The sequence below is a fragment of the Danio rerio genome, chromosome 13, assembly GCF_052040795.2.
Source record: "Danio rerio strain M-AB ecotype USA chromosome 13, GRCz13ab, whole genome shotgun sequence".
NCBI lineage: Eukaryota > Metazoa > Chordata > Actinopteri > Cypriniformes > Danionidae > Danio > Danio rerio.
Window position 1 is genome coordinate 42,405,001 of NC_141033.1, and position 18,678 is coordinate 42,423,678.

At 38.2% G+C, this 18,678-nt stretch overlaps 1 protein-coding gene across 3 annotated transcripts in view; it reads right to left on the bottom strand.

Moving 5' to 3' along the window:
• Window positions 1-18,678, bottom strand: part of zgc:171482 — a 175,993-nt gene that overhangs the window by 125,457 nt on the left and 31,858 nt on the right. For all 3 annotated transcript variants that reach the window (NM_001442163.1, NM_001442162.1, NM_001128272.2), the window contains 1 exon segment: window positions 1,103-1,207. In NM_001442163.1, the coding sequence (NP_001429092.1) occupies window positions 1,103-1,207 (105 nt within the window).

Below are 18,678 nucleotides of genomic sequence, written 5' to 3' on the forward strand. Positions count from 1 at the left end.
CAAAATCTCGGAGTGATTTTTCTAGTACCTTGTTGAATCTATGTTACGAAGGATTAAGGCAGTTCTGAAGGCAAAAGAGGTACAAACTGGTATTAATAAGGTGTACCTAATAAAGTGGCCGGTGAGTGTAAAATAGTATACATCATTTATATGAGCGCAATATTATATGCCATAACAGGGATGCAGACAGGATAATGAATAACAGCAAATGAAAGTAAATTTTTTTTTTTAAATGTTGGTCCTGTAATTATTCGCTTTTGAAGAGTGTTTTATATTTTATTATGCACACAATACATTTTATTCAAGCATTTGCCCTGAAGTTCTAATAAAGGGAAAAATAGGGTCACATATACTTTATATGAGTACATTTGTATGTAGTATATACATTAAAATGTAAAAAGAAATAGTTCTTTACATGTCCAGGCTCAGAATATATATACACAGTCAAGCCCAAAATTATTCATACCCCAGGCGTATTCTGACTTGATTCTTAAAGTTAATCCAACCTCTACCAAAAGATAATAAGATGATGTACAAGAGGTGTCTTTATGGGGAAAAAAAAATTCAATCATTTCGGGCTTGACTGTATATTTACATTATTAATTGACTGAATTTACAGATATGGTACTACATTATGATAAATATCACTATCAGGATATGATATTTTTGTCATATTGCTCAGCCAAAAGTGTGTGTGTGTGTGTGTGTGTGTGTGTGTGTGTGTGTGTGTGTGTGTGTGTGTGTGTGTGTGTGTGTGTGTGTGTTTTTGTGACATCAGGACATAAATCTGTATAATGACATGGGTATGACACAGGTATTACAAAAAAGAGGTGAAATATGAGGACATTGGTGACTCAAAAAGCTTATAAATCACACAGGGTGAGTTTAATCAGAGAGTAAAGCTGCACACAGTCTGCTGTGATAGTTGGGTTTAGGGGTAGGGTGAGGTGAGGGCAATACAATATCGGGTTTGAACAGTATAAAATGAACGGAAACCTATTAATTGTACCCACTTTTTTGTGTTTGTTTGTGTGTGTGTGTGTGTGTGTGTGTGTGTGTGTGTGTGTGTGCGTGTGCGTGTGCGCGTGTGGTGATTTCTCACCTCATAGTGTGCCACGCGCTGGGACTCAGAGATCAGCTGAGCATTGCAGATGTTACAGTAGCTCTCAGTGAAGAGTCCTTCATCACCAGCTGCCGCAGACTTCATCTGACCACACAAACACAATACAGTATGTTTATATGGACATGTATTCCAGAAAATACACACACATTTATGTTATTTGTCACATTTTGGCTTTGCAATGCCTTATGTTACATTACAATATTGAGAAAAAAAAAAACATTTATTTTCCTCGTACACTATATAAATGTTGAAATTCAACAGTCAAACCCAAATTTAGGTATCATATGGAAAACCCAACATCTGAGTTAACTTTTTAATACAAATTGTATCTTTAAATTTGGGTTTGTCTACATTTTACTCAAAATTAGGTTGAAACAATCCAGCAATTGTGGACATTGACCAAAAAACAGTCATATAATTATAATTATTGAAACTAATATTTATACATCATCTGAAAGCAGAATAAATTAACTTTCATGTTTTTTTGTTAGTTTAGGACAGTATTTGGCAATAATAAAATGTTGTCTTAATGAAGTGCTTAGTAATGCACAAAACAAACAAAAAAATGTTTAGTTTATGTTTATAGAAGGAAATTGAAAAGATGTCTACATGTAACATAATTTTTACTTAATATTTTAATCATTCATTAATTAATTAATTTTCCTTTCGGTTTATACCTTAATTAAACTAGGGTTGCCACAGCGGAATGAACCACCTACTTATCCAGCACATGTTTCACGCAGCGGATGCCCTTCCAGCTGCAATCCATCTCTGGGAAGCATCCATACACACTCATTCACTACAGACAATTTAGCCTACCCAATTCCCCTATAGCACGTGTCATGGACTGTGGGGGAAACCGGAGCACCCAGAGGAAACCCACATGAACGCGGGGAGAACTTGCAAACTCCACACAGAAACGCCAACTGACCCGGCCAAAACTCAAAACAACAACCTTCTTGCTGTAAGCCGACAGCACTACCTACTGCTCCACTGGGACACCAATATTTTAATAATTTTGGCATAAAATAAAAACAATGCATACATTTTGCCTAATGCCAAAAATATATGGCTGTTCAACAATCAAAATTTTCTCTGTAATAACTTGTAAAACTGTAATGTAACATTCTCTGAGACCTTAAATGCCAAAATGTGACACAACATTACATAAATATTGTTTATTAAATAATTGTTGTTGTTTTTTGGCATACAAGTCCATTATTTGGAGGCTAAATCATAATGTGACTTATTGACTTTCTCCAATCTGAAACATAAAGCGAGTTCTCACTGTGGACTGAATAACACAATTAACATCAAGATCAAGCTAGCAAAATGTGCAAAGCATTTAGATTTGGAATTACTCAGATTAAGAGAGATGTGAGCATTCAACCCAATCTCACAAGAAAATGTACTTTGACATGTTGGCAAGATTCATTCAATTTAATTTGTACTTAACTTAAACGTATGATTTTAGAAAAAAAAAATGGATGTGAAGGCTTATTCCTATACATAACCATGACTGGTGAGTGCAGACAAAAATGCACAAATGATTTTAACAAATTCATCCAAAATCCCCTTTAATCTGCCAAAACATAAATGACCATGCCACTACAAATGACCATGAGACTGTTTAGAGTATTTTTATAGCACAAACTGTGCAGCAAAACTTGCTGAACACCCTGTACTATTCTAAGTGCTTGCTGTATGTTTGTTTAATTAAAGTTTTATCAGCTGAAAACTTGTGAAGAGCTTAAAAAATGTGTGAACGAGTCAAAAAAAAGCAACTGAATTTCCTCTTTCATACCAGTATCAGTGTTTCCAATGAATTGAAATATATTGAACTGTAATGACGGAATTTCAACTACAATGAGAAAAAAAAACAAAAAAAAAAACACTAACAGTCTGTAACAAGAAGTCTGTCTTGTTTATGATCACATCTTGGTCCTGTTTTTAGTTTGTTTAGATGTTTTAGCATTGTGCGCATATTTAGAAAGACCTCATCTGAGTTCAAGTTAGAAATGGACCAAGCTCTCTTTATTGTTGTTGTTTTGTGAACAACAAGATTCAGATGGTGGCATTTACTTGTATTCAAGTAAACAAGGCTAATTTAAATCAAACCAAGCCTGCTAATTTTGAACATAACCATAAATCTGTACACTAACATCAACTTCTGCAATGCAATTCTCACAGGGTGTTTATATTGTCATACCCAGTATATTTTCTGCAAAAAAAAAAATGCTACACACACATTCTGGAAACAAGGGATTAGATTTCTCACCTCTGGAATAGAAACTGCTATAAATTTTGATGGTCTTAAAAAGCCTCGTTTGTTAGTTTTGCAGAGGTTTTTGCACATCCTGTGGCTCATTTAAACATTTATAATGTATTACTGTTTTGAGCAGCCTGTTTTCAATAATTTATGGCGGATTTGAACATCATCCTTCTTGTAACATGCAATACTTCTCTTGATGACCCCTAATCACACTGCATTCTGGGATTGGTTTATCCATAAATATGTGTGTATATATGTGTGTGTGTGTGTGTGTGTGTGTGTGTGTGTGTGTGTGTGTGTATGTATATATATATATATATATATATATATATATATATATATATATATATATATATATATATATATATATATATATATATATATATTTAAATATATGTGTGTGTGTGTGTGTGTGTGTGTGTGTGTGTGTGTGTGTGTGTCTTTTGAAGTTAGCTAAAGTGATTTCAAATACACTGTTCTATCCTGCAAAACTTTTTGGAAAAAAAAAAAAGTTGACTATGAAGCCTTAAAATGTGTTTAAGGCACAACACTGGGGTATACTGTAGGAACAGAGCTGAAGTGTGCACTTTTGCAGTGGGATTGTGAGACTGTTTTTCCACACTGCTGAGAAAAGGTGTGAGTGTTTGAAACTGGAAATATGTGCCAGGAACTGGAAATATGTTGCTTTTAGTATGTTTCTTTGCACATTTAAGACAACATATCTCTTTTAAACCTTAACTAGAGGGTGATGTACATTTTTATTTTTTTGATCTGAAACATGTTACTTAGGATATGTTTTGTTGTACGTTTCAGACACACGTTCTTCTTCGTGCACAAGCAGAAGAAGGCGATGCTTGTCATACAGATCACCTAGTGCAGTTTTCTCAACCATGTTCCTGGAGGACCACCAGCTCTGCATATTTCTATGTCGTTAACCAAACACACCTGTTTCAGATCATTAGTTCATTAGATAAGACTGAAAGACATTTAATGGGTGTGACAGACCAAGGAGACATCAAAAACATGCAGTGCTGGGGGTCCTGCAGGAACATGGTTGAGAACCACTGACCTAAACCCAGGCAATAATTTTTTTCGAAAGGCAAGTGTAAGAGAAAACTGCCCTGCAGCTACATGGTTTTACCTTGATTTTACCTAGCTTTTATTTATGTTGTGGAACTGTGCTTCACACTGAATGTGCTTCACTCTGCGTCACAAATACAACACCATATCAGGTTACCTATCAAGCAAACTGACCACACCGGGAAAGCCATACATATGGGATTACATTTGATATTTCATTACAAGTTATGGACACCATTAAGTTGTATTGTGCTACAAGATGAATCCTTTATTTGTTGATATGTCCCTGTAAATTTCATTAGTGTTTAAAGGGACACATGTTTGTGTCATACTGTGATGTAGTGTTCATTTTACCTAAAAACTGCAGTCAAACATGCTGAGGTGTGTACACTCACTGGCCACTTTATTAGGTACACCTGTCCAACTGCTTGGTAACGCAAATTTCTAATCAAGAAAGGTATAGAAAGGTGATTTAAATGACCTTGAACGTCGCATGGTTGTTGGTGTCGGACAGGCTGGTCTGAGTATTTCAGAAACTGCTGATCTAATGGGATTCACACACAATCATCTCTAGGGTTTACAGAGAATGATCCGAAAAAGAGAAAATATCCAGTGAGCAGCAGTTCTGTGGGCGCAAGTGACATGTTGATGCCAGACGTCAGAGGAGAATGGCCAGACTGGTTCTAGCTGATAGGAAGGCAACAGTAACTCAAATAACCACTCGTTACAACCGAGTTGTAAAAAATTGGACAGTATAGAAGATTGGAAAAACGCTGTCTGATCTGATGAGTCTCGATCTCTGCTGCAACATTCGGATGGTAGGGTCAGAATTTGGCATCAACAACATGAAAGCATAGATCTGTCCTGCCTTGTGTCAATGGTTAAGGCTGTTGGTGGTGGTGTAATGATGTGGGGGATATTTTCTTAGCAGCAACCTAGCAATTTAACCGATTAAGGCAGTTCTGAAGTTAAAAGGGGGTCCAAGCTCATACTAATAAGATGTACGTAATAAAGACAGTGAGTGTATTTCCAATAAGCCTATGGTGCAATGTTTTCCATTCATTGAAAGAACCTATTGTTTGCAGTATGCAATGTGTAAAATGACCTGCATGTCTCAAGGTCAAACATGTAAGTTCATGTTGGCACACTAGATGATTTATCTCCAATTATAAGAGGATTTTGACTGACAGTTGAAAACAGATTTGGCAACCCATTGTTCCTGAACATTGATGTTTCCCTTACAAAACCTGTGAGTCAGAGCAACCACAGGCATTTATCTTGAAAAAAATTTAAAAAAAAACTAAGCTCAGGATTTCTCGAGAATGAATACGATATTTGAGAAAACTACCCATCAAACCAAATCCTCAATGTATAATTGAACAGCGGAGTGTCGTGAGAATTCAACATTGCTCTTTCGCCATCTGCGAGTGAGGGTGATTCTGATGTGCAGAATCAATTATTCAGTGTTGGAGACATGGCAAATCTGTGGTTAGTGTTGAGGTTGCACTTGTGGAATTCAGCTGGGGTCTAATGCTGATTCTTGAAGAGCCCGCTCGCGGATCCGAGGGGTTCAGGTGCGGTTAGTGTGCAGGGACTGATGGGTAAACATCGGCCTGACAGCATGTGCCACACCGATGAGTCAGAGCGCGCAAGAATCTCCCATAAAGGCTAAAATATAATCAGCCACTGAAGGAACATGGAGTACACAATCAGCCTGTGCTCATGATGGCCGATGAGAACATACTGGACATTTTCTTTAATATACTGGGGAATTTATGGCAGACTGTCATTTTTTCCTTTGCTTGTTTGGTGAAAATCTATAATTATCTCTTGCTTTTGGAATTTGTTTTTAATATTAAGGTGCACTCAGAGAGGATTTATTTTCCACCTTTTTAAAATGATGTAGTAGATTGTATAGGATTTTATATTGTAATCAGATCACGTATTATAACTTTCTATAAATAAGTGGTTCTCAATTCCGGTCCTCAGGCCCGTTAGCCCTGCACATTTTGTATGTCTTCCTTACTTAACACACCTGATTCAGATCATCTAGTCAGTAACAGAGATCCATGAACTGATCCTTGTGTGTCAAAGTGAGAGAGGCATGCAAAATGTGGAGGGCGGGATTCACATGATTTGTTGACAAATGGGTTGGGGATTCATGCCTTGGCAGTAGGTGGGCCCTTCACTGGGCCTTTTCCAGTTCGTAAAGAAACTTTCCAAAGACGTCTGTTTCTTACTCATTTTGCTAGCTTGTGGGTTAGATTTTGGCACTCAAGTGACTGAGATATAGCTGAGAGAATACAGTCATTTTTCAAAATAAAAGAACGTCCAGACTCGGGTAATAAATAAAACAGAAATAATTAATAATTTTGGTACCAATTGATCCAATTGATCTGGTCCATGGCCTGGGTGTTGGGGATCACTGACTTAGAGTACATTTTGATATACGTTTCAGATACATGTCCTTCTTGTACAGCTTTACTGCAAAAAAAAAAAAAATGCTTTTCTTTTCTTCTTTTTTTTTGTTTTGTCTTGTTACTAGTCCAAATATCGAAAAATCCTTAAATCAACAAGCATTTTTCAAACAAGCAAAAATAATTGTCTTGTTTTCAGAAATAATATGCCAAAATATGTGAGTACTTCCTTACAACAAGCTAAATAATCTGCCAGTTGGATAATACTACTATGTCAATATGAAAAACAAGATTATTATTATTAATTGGTTATTATTATTATTTTGCTCATCCTATTGGCAGATTTTTATTTCTTGTCTTGAAAATGCTTCTAGATTTAATAATTTTTAGATATTCAGACTAGAAACAAAACAAAAACTAAGTAAGAAAAGCATTTTTGAATGCTTCATGAAAATGATGGGCTTGTGGTACAGATCACCTAGCGAACCACTGATTTAAACCGTTCCCTAAACCCAACCAGTACTCTTTCAAAAGCAAACATAAAAGAAAAGTGCACTGTGATACCTTGATTTTATCTTGCTTTCTTTTTTGTGACTTAAAACCGAGCAATCTGCATTACAAGTACAAGACCATACAAGGTAAGCTACAGAGCAAACTGACCATGCCAGAAAAGTTGTCCGATAGGAGATAGATCGAAGAGGCAAATTTATTCAGTTACAAATTATGGACACTGTTAATTTATTTTGTGGTATTTATGTGGTGTTGTGCAAAGATCTGTGCTAATTATAATTTAGAATGAATAAAATGTATCATAATGCATTATCTGAATGACCTGGAACTGCATAGTAGACATTTTACTTGACATTTAATGCTATATAAATGTATATAAAGTCACTTTTGTACAAACATTTGTACTTGATACATTATATAGATTAATAATACTGTGTAATGTAATAATAAATAATGTGTTTTTGACACCTAAAGATGCTCCATACATACAGTTGAAGTCAGAATTTTTAGCCCCCCTGTATATTTTTTTCCCAATCTCTGTCTAACGGAAATATTTTTTCTTTTCTCTTCGTTTCTTTTCTCTTTGCCATGATGACAGTAAATAATATTTTACTAGATATTTTTCAAGACACTATTATTCAGCCTAAAGTGCAATTTAAAGGCTTAACTAGGCTAATCATAGTATAACCAGCCTGATCTCACAAGAAAACGTAAGTATTTTACGGTTTCCCAGTTAGCGGCTAATTCGTACGAATTTGTACGAGTTCAGTCGTGCAAAATTGTACGATTTTAAAAAGGAGGCGTGGTACCTAAACCCACCCCTAAACTCAACTGTCATTGGTGGACAAGCAAATCGTACTCAGTTGTATGAATTAGATTGTACAAATTTAAATTAAAAAGTTACGAATTGCCATGAGATTGTGTTGGTATAACAGTGGTTTGTTCTGTAGACAATCAAAAAATATATATATTGCTTCAGGGCGCTAATAATATTGACTAGGGCTGTGCGATTTGGGGAAAGTAACTAATCGCAATTTTTTTGACAGATATTGTGATTTCGATTTGATTTGCAATATATTTTTGCAGTCAAGCTTCAGCTCAATATTCTATATCATAGTTTCTTACTGCAAAAATGCAGTGAGGGTTAGTTAAAACAAGAAACTGAACAGATACTTAAATATTTAGAAGATTAAAACAAAGTTATTTTTCTCTAGAGCAAACAGTAAGAACAACTAAAATGACCTTTACCTTTCTGTAAACAAGTCGAACTCAAATTAGGAAGATAGTGTAGCTTATTTTACGAACAAAAAAATAATAATAATGATAAAAATACAGAACACTCAGCAAACTAACATGGCTGATAAGAGCCTTTCAGTAGCTTATATTGTCTAAACAAAAATAATCAACACAGATGCTACACAAAATATCCTGACATTAAACGTACAGCTATGATACTACAAAATGGCTAAAATAGGTGCGAGATGGAAGTGTATATCTTCTATGCTGCATTTAGATGAGCTTTTTTTAAAATCCCTCTATGGTCACTGCATTGAAAGGTGCCGTGTCTTTAGCGAGGTAGTGCGTTATGGCATTAGTTATCTCCTGGGTAGGGTTTCACCAGCTGTTCGTACTGTAAGTCTTTCTTAAACTGGAAGGTAAAGTCCACTCTAGGGGCTTTGTAACTACTATAGCAAGTTTGCAACTAAATTTGTTAACATGTAGTTAGTAGGTCAAAAGCTCTCCATAAAGTCATGCGGTTAGTCCCATTGAATGACAAAATATCCAATAAAACTCATTTAAATCGTTAAAGTGCTTTACAATTCTGCATCTATTGCATCTATAACTGTCCTATGAAAATTAAATGATTAATTATATTTGTATAGTACATTACATTACAGTCAGTCACTACAGACGATGCACACACCTGCATCGTGAGCCATGAATGCAACCCAATCTCATTCTGGAAACATAGCCCCACGGACATTTCTGGAGGCCGCGATTTTACGTGGCCGGAGGTACGTATGGCCGCGTTTAGTTTTTTCGAGCGAACACTACGGGGCCACCCGGTCGATCGTTCAGTCGTTCAGCCAGTCATTCGGACTGATGGTCGCTCCACAGCAGCCTCCGGCGGCTTTTCACGCAAGAACAGCACGGGCACGAACGGCGCGCACTCCCAAGAGGCGTTCGAGACGCCAAAAAGTGAGCACAACGGCCTCTCGCGGATCCATGAAAACAAAAACTGCTCGAATACATACCTCCCGGGATACGAACCTCTTGTATTTCGCGGTCTGCAGAAACGTCCGCGGGGCTATGTTTCCACAATGAGCCCGGGTTGCATGAATGCATGCGAAATACACATGAATCAAAACATTAATCTTTAACTTTGTGTGACTTTTAAAGCAAAATATTACCATATTATTGATGTCCAGTTTTTTCTTTGATATTAATTAATCTATTAATGATTCTGAAGCGGCAGACGCCATCATCCCACTCGTCCACACTTTCCTGTTTGTGTTTCTTTTTTTATTGAGAGCGTTCTGCATAGTTCTGTTGTGCAATTCTGATTCGGCAAAACGAAAGTGTGCTCACTCAATTGGCTAGTAAGACTGTCACACACAGACGCCATGCACATATTTGCTCTGGGTGGGGGATATTAAATACATATTTTATAATGCAGAGATTGCGATTCATTTTCGCACAGCCCAAATATTGACCTTTAAATAGTTTAAAGAAATTAAAACTGCTTTTATTCTAGTAGAAATAAAACAAATAAGACTTTCTCCAGAAGAAAAAAAATTATCGGAAATACTGTGAAAAATTCCTTGCTCTGTCAAACATTATTTGGTAAATATTTGTAAAAAAAAATTTTTAAATAAATTTACAGTAGGGCTAATCATTTTGACTTCAACTGTATGTCCAAAACACAAAACATGTACTTATTTTGAAATGGTAACATCTCTTCAAATATTAATGTAATACATCCAGACACTGTGGAGTCAAGCGTATCATTCCAGCAAATACAGCAGATCATATTTCTGTTGATTCCCACACAATCTACAGCAACGCTGGGCATTAGCCTGCAAGCTATAGGGAAAACCCCATGCAACTTGCGATCAGCTTTAATTTTGTAGACGCCATTACCGAATTTGCATAATTCCTTTAGTTTATCTTGTGCTAAAGCGATGCTGACAATGCATGCAAATAAACAACTTTATCAGCGAGGACAATTCATTCTTATTGGATTTCTCCCCCCAGTGTGTTGTTTGCAGCACTTAGCGGAAACTAAACAAGATACCCTTGAAGCGCACCCACATGTTTCACTTTTAGTTTCATAATTCACTGTTTTACCTGTTCTTAAACATCACATCAAATTCGCTTAGTTGAAATGGGTCCATAGTGATTCATAAAATGTCAAAAAAAAAAAGTCAATGCCTACCGGCCCTTTAGAGTCCAAACAAACATGCAAAAATGAATACATGTATCTCCTGATTATACACTGAGGTCTTATGAATGAAACGATCAGTCTGTGCAAGAAATGGAACATATAAAATCCATCCTGGACAAACACATTAACAGTCTGAGCTCCAATAATGAACCAGATTTTGCCAGTAATGAAACCTTTGTCTATGACTACATTCACTTTCCTTCCATTGATGCTTTTACTCTAAAGAGATGTCATCCGTTTGAGTCTTGATTAAAATAATGTGGGATGAAAATGAGTATGTGGCATGCTAAAGTTCACTCAGCGGCATCATTAAGGATTTTTTTTTAGTCTGAGCTCCCAAAACAAGTCCTCGGTGTGCATTCAGACACGAAACCCGTTTCACACAATTTAATTTTCTGTGATTATAATTGTATTGCGACACATCAGTGATCTCTCACGGCACCTCGATGATAGTTTAATTTAATGTGCTTGGATTTTCTATTTCCTTAGAATGACACAGTGCCTTTTAAAAGTGTTCAGGCAGACACTCAGATATCTTTTTTCTCTTAGTAGAAAGTCTTAAATGTGGTTATCTCTGCCTTCCAAGGACACTGAGACTGAAGAAATGAGCTTCACAATCTGGATGCCATTGCTTGGCTGTAAGCTATTATACTATAAAAATATTTAGATTTGTAATATCAATACTAATGACTTCTAAGCATGTGCAAGTTGTTGTACTGTATTCTAATTCAAATTTGTTCCACTGGGGTGCAATACTTCTTTCCTGGACACTAATACAATTGAGGAGAGTCTAAGGGTGCTTTTACACCTGCCTTATTTAGTTCGATTGAGTCGCACTAGAGTTAGTTTCCCCTTTTGGTGCGGTTCGTTTGGGCAGGTGAGAATGCAGCAATCGTACTCGGGTGCGCACCAAAAGTGAACCAAATAAGCGTACCAAGACCTGCTTTCAAACGAACCCTGGAGCGGTTAGTTTGTGGTGAGAATATGATCCGTACTAAAACAGGTCCAACCGCAAAAAGTACTGCGCCTTTTGGACCAATTCAGCTGCAGTAGGCCGATGTGCTGTGCATTATGGGATATGGAGGAAAAATTTTTGTTGACAGCGATTTACCAACAGAGCGAGGGGAAAACATTACCTGATGGATCGTTGGTAATATTTCCGCAAGATGACCATGTCGCAGTTTAGCTAAATTAATTCACGCCTCCTCCTGAAGTGACGAGCGATGCATTAAAACACTGTTTTCCAGCTGCAGCCGCGCTTCATTCTCGAAATGTATAGTTTGTCTAAAGCAGGCATACAATCCATCAGCGCAGTCGTCCCACCAGAGTAAAAACGACATTTTGTGTCTGCCGGTTTTGTTTACTTGTGGGAGTTCATTGGCATTTTCCCGCACGTGAATTACGACCAATCAATAAGCAGTTTAGGAAATATGTTCAACAACATCTGGCCAATGAGAGATGTGGATTTTGTCAGATGACTGCATTTTGGTTCGTTTCAACTGATTTGGACCAAAGCCAGCAGTGTGGTGTGAAAACGACCCAAAGATGTCAGAAAATGCAACAATGTATCATTTATTACCCTTGGTGCGGACCAAATGAAGCGAACTACAGATGTGAAAGCACCCTAAACCAGTTTGTGTACTATAAGACAGTCCCCACCACAACAATTGATACTGGGTCACAAAAGAAATCATTAAAGAGCCCATATTATACATGAAATAGGGTCATATCTTGGTTGTAAGGGTCTCCAACAACAGTCTAATATGCATGCAAAGTCAAAAAACACTTTCATGGTCTTATAATCTGCATTTATTTTTACCTAATTATCCTCCCGACTCCTGTATGAATCGTCCAGTGATTCATTTGTTCCCAAACCCCTCCTTAGCGCGAAGCTAATCTGCGCTGATTGGACCGATGACAGCCTGTCACGATTGGTCGACTGCCTTCAGTCAGAGAATGAAATGCCCAATAGCTAATCAGCAATATAAAAGTAATCACAGTTCATACGCGCTCCATAGTGTAGGCGTGGATTTTAGCTGCCACACACACACACAAACACACACACACACACCTCTGGACGACAACGCTCCCGCTTCCGCCCGCACCCGCCAGGTTTTAGCCTGAACCCGACCGCTCCCGCTTATATTTAGAATTTCTTGTCCCGGTGCCCGAACCGCCCCGTTTTCTGCCCGCCGCGCCCGATCCCGCTAAAGAGCGGGGGAGAACATATCCGAAAATCACCCAGCTAAACAGTCCAGAGACAGCCAGACAGAGCTCGCTCTCTCTCTCTCTCTCTCTCTCTCTCTCATACGCGCGCACTAACACATACACACAAGCGCCAAGCAGACACACAGGCAGGCAAAGCTCTGTCTCATTCGCATAGCAATATCCACGATATTGCTAGACAGCCCGCTCCCGTCCCAAATTAAACCTGTTACCGACCGCTCCCGCGATTGATTCGGAAATTTATTCCCGCGCCGCAGAAATCTGGCGCGGGGACAGCCGCGGGAATGCAGACCTCTACCACGGAGCTCCGTAAACAAACAGCACGCGTCGCGTTTTTAACGTGACTTTGCACGCGATAAGAGAATATAGCCAGTTAACCTGATACAGTACACTCGGTTACAAGTAACAAATCACCACTAAATACATTTGCAAGCTAGAGTCAACGAGGCAACAACTTTAACCGCACGTACTTACACTTGAGAAATGGAGGAAGAAACTCATCCTGACGTCCAGCAGTAAGTAACTCTTTACTGATCCTTACTTTAACAAACGCAGATGAAGTATTCTTTGTAGCCTGTAGTTTCCAGAAGTTTCCAACTGCTTGGTTATAATGCTGAGGTTTCATCTCTGGGTAGAGAATCGATAATGTCCATCTGCAGTGTGACTTCAATCGACCGGCATGTTTGTGTGCGTGTGTTTGTGGGTGTGTGTGTGTCTGGGTTTCTGCGTCAGAGGGCGGGGCCTCAGGTTTGAAATCTCCCGGGTTTGCGCGTGCACGTGAATAACTTGGTTTCGTTCGTACGTCATGGCGAAACACCTAATGAATCGGTATCAAGGCGACTCAGTTGAAGCACTATGAGTCGACTCTTTTATAGATGAATAAACAGTTTTAAACACTGTATTCTTACAGATTTAAGCCTTAGCTGGATACTTCACTTCACTTAGAGCTGTGTTACACACTACATGGAGGGGAATTTTCAAAAACCCATAATATGGGCTCTTTAATAAGTTCTGTTTTATTTATTATCTATTGTTATAGTCTGAACGATCTTTTACTATGAAAAATTACCACAGTCTCTCGACTATATCTCGGTCACTTTTGCCTCAAAATTTAGCCCAAAAGCTAGCAAAACGACTAAGAAACAGATGTCTTTGAAAAGTTTTTTTGCGAAAAAGGAAAGTGAAGGACTCATGAATTGCCAAGGAATAAATCTGCAACCTATTTGTTAACAAATCAGGTGAATCCAGCATGTCTGTGCAGGAAGAATATCAACTGCTGGAGATGCAAATGATGGCGGCTTTAGGGGTCATTCACATATCGCGTCTTTTTTCTGTACGCTGTGAGGCAACAATGCTAACCACTGGGCCAACGTGCCACCCATCTAGGAAGGGAGGAGGAGTAGGGGTGGAAGGAGGGATTTTTCAAAACGAAGATGGCTGTTATATGGAACTTATTTATAGTGGCTTTGGAATCGTCTAATTGGTGAATCATAAATTAAATAATGTGGGGGCCGGCTGCAAGCAATCATAAGCATGTGATCCTCTCGAACACCAGGAAGAAACCCATGCCAACATGGGCGTCCAGCCAGGACTCAAACCAGTGTCCTTTTTGATGTGAGGTGACAGTGCTAACCACTGTGATTGTACAGCTTTTCATATCCAATTTGTTTTATTTATTTATCTATTTATTTATTTTTGCCTTGCCACAAAAACTATTTGTATGAGGCCACTGGAACTGATAAAATATTATATAGTTTACATGTTTTACAAATTTACAAGATACACTATGTGGTGCTGTAGGTGCAGGTGTTTACTGAAGCGCTATTGCACCTTCTACCAAGTTCCACAAGTGTTTTTTCCACATCTAAAGGGTAAAAGGGCTTCTCCAACTAAGCAGCATTTAAAAAATGCCAATGTTGCTTCCCCAGGCTGCTAATGTTCTAAAGAAAGTGGCACCCTGAATTGAAAATAACTGAAAAAATATGCTTGCCTTACGCCGAGTTCAGACTGCATGATTTTCAAAGTAGTCGTGTCACAGATGTTTTCACACTGCATGACTATATGGGCTTACATTTTGTCAGTGCTGTGTTTACACTGTAGGATGGATCAGCGACATGAGAGTTCACACTGCAGGACAATAAAATACGAAGAATCGCCGACGACTTTGCCAAAGCTTGTCTCACAACCAAACAAACGCGAGAAGTGAAATGGAAACAACGCGAGGTCACATAATATATTTTTGTTAATAACTACATAAAGGAAAAAGAAGGCTTAAGGTTTAGAAATTTGTGTTGCTCACCTGGCTTTTAAGGAGAATTAGCAATCTCTCCTCAACTTTTTTTAAATTTTCAATCTGATTGTGATATTATTCAGATGACACGTCAAACAGACAGTGCTCCTGCCAAATTTACACTAGTTTTTCCTCCATTTCTTGGGTCCAAATACACTGAAAAGGAGCTCTGCCTTATAGGTACCCGTACAAGTGAATGCTGCTCTCTCATTGGCTGTATGTGATCGAGGATGTTATTTTTAGTCAAACACATTTTACATGGCATGATTTGAATCGAATACAGCTCCAGATATTTAGCATTCCAAATATCTCACGGCTTCGCGATTCTCTCAGATTGCGTCTTTGATAGTTCATACTGTGTGATTGTCACTCACGTGAACAAGCAACGATTTGCCTGTGATTTTAGGCATTTGTCAGCGATTTCTCAAAACTTGTCGGCAAGTCAAAATCAGGGCTAAAATCATGCAGTCTGAACTCGGCCTGGATTTGAACCCACTATCCCCACATGGTAGTCATGAACCGTAACCGCTCCACTAAATCACTTGAAGTTACATTAATACAAAGTGGGGTTGAATACCTCAATTTGCTCAACTGTTCTTTGCTGAAGCTATTCCCGTGCAATACATAAAAATTACCACTAGGTGTCACCATAGAGTGGGGTTTTGAAACGTTTCGAAGCTTCGACACATTTGCTTCGACTGTTTCAGTGTTTCATGAAGCCTCACTTTGCTCACCACTACAGGAAAGCAATGGTCAACAAGGGTGCAAACAGATGTATGAAGGTAATCTAGAATCATAGTCACAATAACAGGCAGATGTTTACAAGGCTGGCAGCAGGCAGGGATAAACAGAATAACAAGGCGAGAGTAAACAAACGGCAAAACAAGACAAATAAAACCCATTGTAATGTCTCAGGATGTAAACAAGACTGTGACTGGAGTCAGTGTATCTGCTGCTTAAATAGTGTGTGTAATCAGTCCTTGACAATCCTCAAATGGTGTATGTGTAATCAGTCATCAATCAAATGGAGTGCATGTATGGAGATGTAGTCCATAAAATGGCGGATTTGTAGTCTGTAAGCTATTTTGCATGTTTACCAGTGATCTATAAAGTTAAGATCGCTGGTGATCGTAACACAATTGGCTAATTGTTTCATCCGTATTTACTGCCTCTACCTTCTCGTTCGAAACCTGAAATACTGTCAAACTGCGGAAGTTGTATTCTTTTTTAGAACCAGGTAACTTGGTACGCAACTTGCCATCTTTCTAAATATATATAATATATATAAATAAATATATAAATATATAATATAATAAATATATTATATATAAATTAATTATATTTAATATTCAATCCTTGTCTCATATATAAGTGCATAGTTTTTTTATGACATATAATGGTATTAAAACTGATACCGTTGCTATTTTTAGATACCGCGGTATACCACATTACTGTATTACTGCCCAAGCCTACTCTAGACAACCCCTATATAAAAAAGCAGTTTTACTCTCCTAAAACTCCAGCTGATCACACAGCTACAGGTACAAAACCCCTCACAAATCTGCCCCCTGTATGTTTCATCTTCAGTCTGTATTCTCATTTGCATCCATGTTAGCTTGCGTAAGTGTGACCGTACCACACGTCAGAGACGTGTCTAGAGCAGTTTACTCATGAAAGTCCTCCTCGTCTTCATCATCATTCCTCCTCCTTCCATCTGCCTCCTGCTTTTCTGACAGCTGGACGGGACTGAGAGGAGGTCACGCTATCATGACAGACATGCTGATGTTGTCCCGTTTGGTTCACAGCACATGTGGAGAAACACCTCCGACAGCTTCATATTCCTCCCCTCACCCCATGCTACTGTCAGACAGAGGACTAACACACTTGTTTTCTTGATAAACTCTGCTGTTCTACAGGGGGGAAGGCAGTGATGGATGATGAGAGAACGACAGAGGGGGAAATGGGTCGCCCTTGCTTTGTGCAAGCAGAAGTTCATGCATCGCTTTAATCACAGTCGAGGCGTGCACAGAACATTTGCACTTCCAACAAGCATGCGGGTCTAATAAAACAGAGACTCATTTATTTTCACTCTAGGTGGGCCCTGCTCTTTACATTTTAGCCTTGTGTTTGGGACCAGGTTAAGGTCAGCTTTTAATTGACATTAGAGCATTACTCTGGAGTTGTGTTAAAGGGATAGTTCACCCAGAATTCACTGTCATTACTTTAACTTGGACACCACAATCCAGTTTTAATATGATTAAAAAAATACTTTGATTAAGAGTCTACCATGTAAACAGGGATTTTTGATTAATTTAATCAGATTAAGGTCATGATCAAACTTAGACAAAATCCAAATAACACATGTAGAGTATGTCAAATTTTTTCATTCATTCATTCATTCATTCATTCATTCATTCATCCATTCATTCATTCATTCATTCATTCATTCATTCATTCATTCATTCATGCATTCATTCATTCATTCATTCATTCATTCATTCATTATTTCATTCATTCATTTATTCATTTTCCTTCAGCTTAGTCCCTTATTTATCAGGGGGTCACCAAGTATTTCTGCATATGTCTTACTAACCCAGGCTTATTCTGAAAACCTACCTCTATATACATTTCTGGAGAGCACCAAATACGTCCCTGGAGCTACGTTGTTTTGCAGTTTTGGTTTTCACAAATCCACAAGAGGCCGCTTTGTACACCTTTTCAGATCTTAAATCTCTCTAGCAAGTGCCATTCGCAGCTGCTGTTCCTGTTTAAATTCACCAGAAGCCACTGTCGACTTACTGACTGACTGACTGATTGACTGACCCACCCTCCTCTTTTCCTAAACTCAATCAATAGTGTTTTCAAATGCACCGATTAACCAGTGCCCACCCACTTCCTCAAACCCAACCGGCAGTTTCAAAAAGCAATACAGAAAAAGAAATTCCCTCACCTGATTTTTACCACTTTTTCAGATTTTACCACATTCTCGCCCTGTTATTTACTTGTTTATTTTATTTTTCAATCAGCCGGTAAGCGTGAAAAGGAACGGCGTCATAAAGTTTTAAATATGAAAAGCAACCATACTTCTTGCTACATAATTCTGAATCTCCAGAAATGTATATAGGGCTAATTTTCAGAATAAGCCTATGTTGGTTTTTACACAGCGGATGCATATCCAGCCACAACCTAGTACTGGGAAACACCCACACACTCTCATTCACACATGCATTCATGGACTATAGCCAGTTTAGTTAATCTAATTCACAAGTAAAACATGCAATCTCCACACAGAAATGCCAACTGACCAGCTAGTGC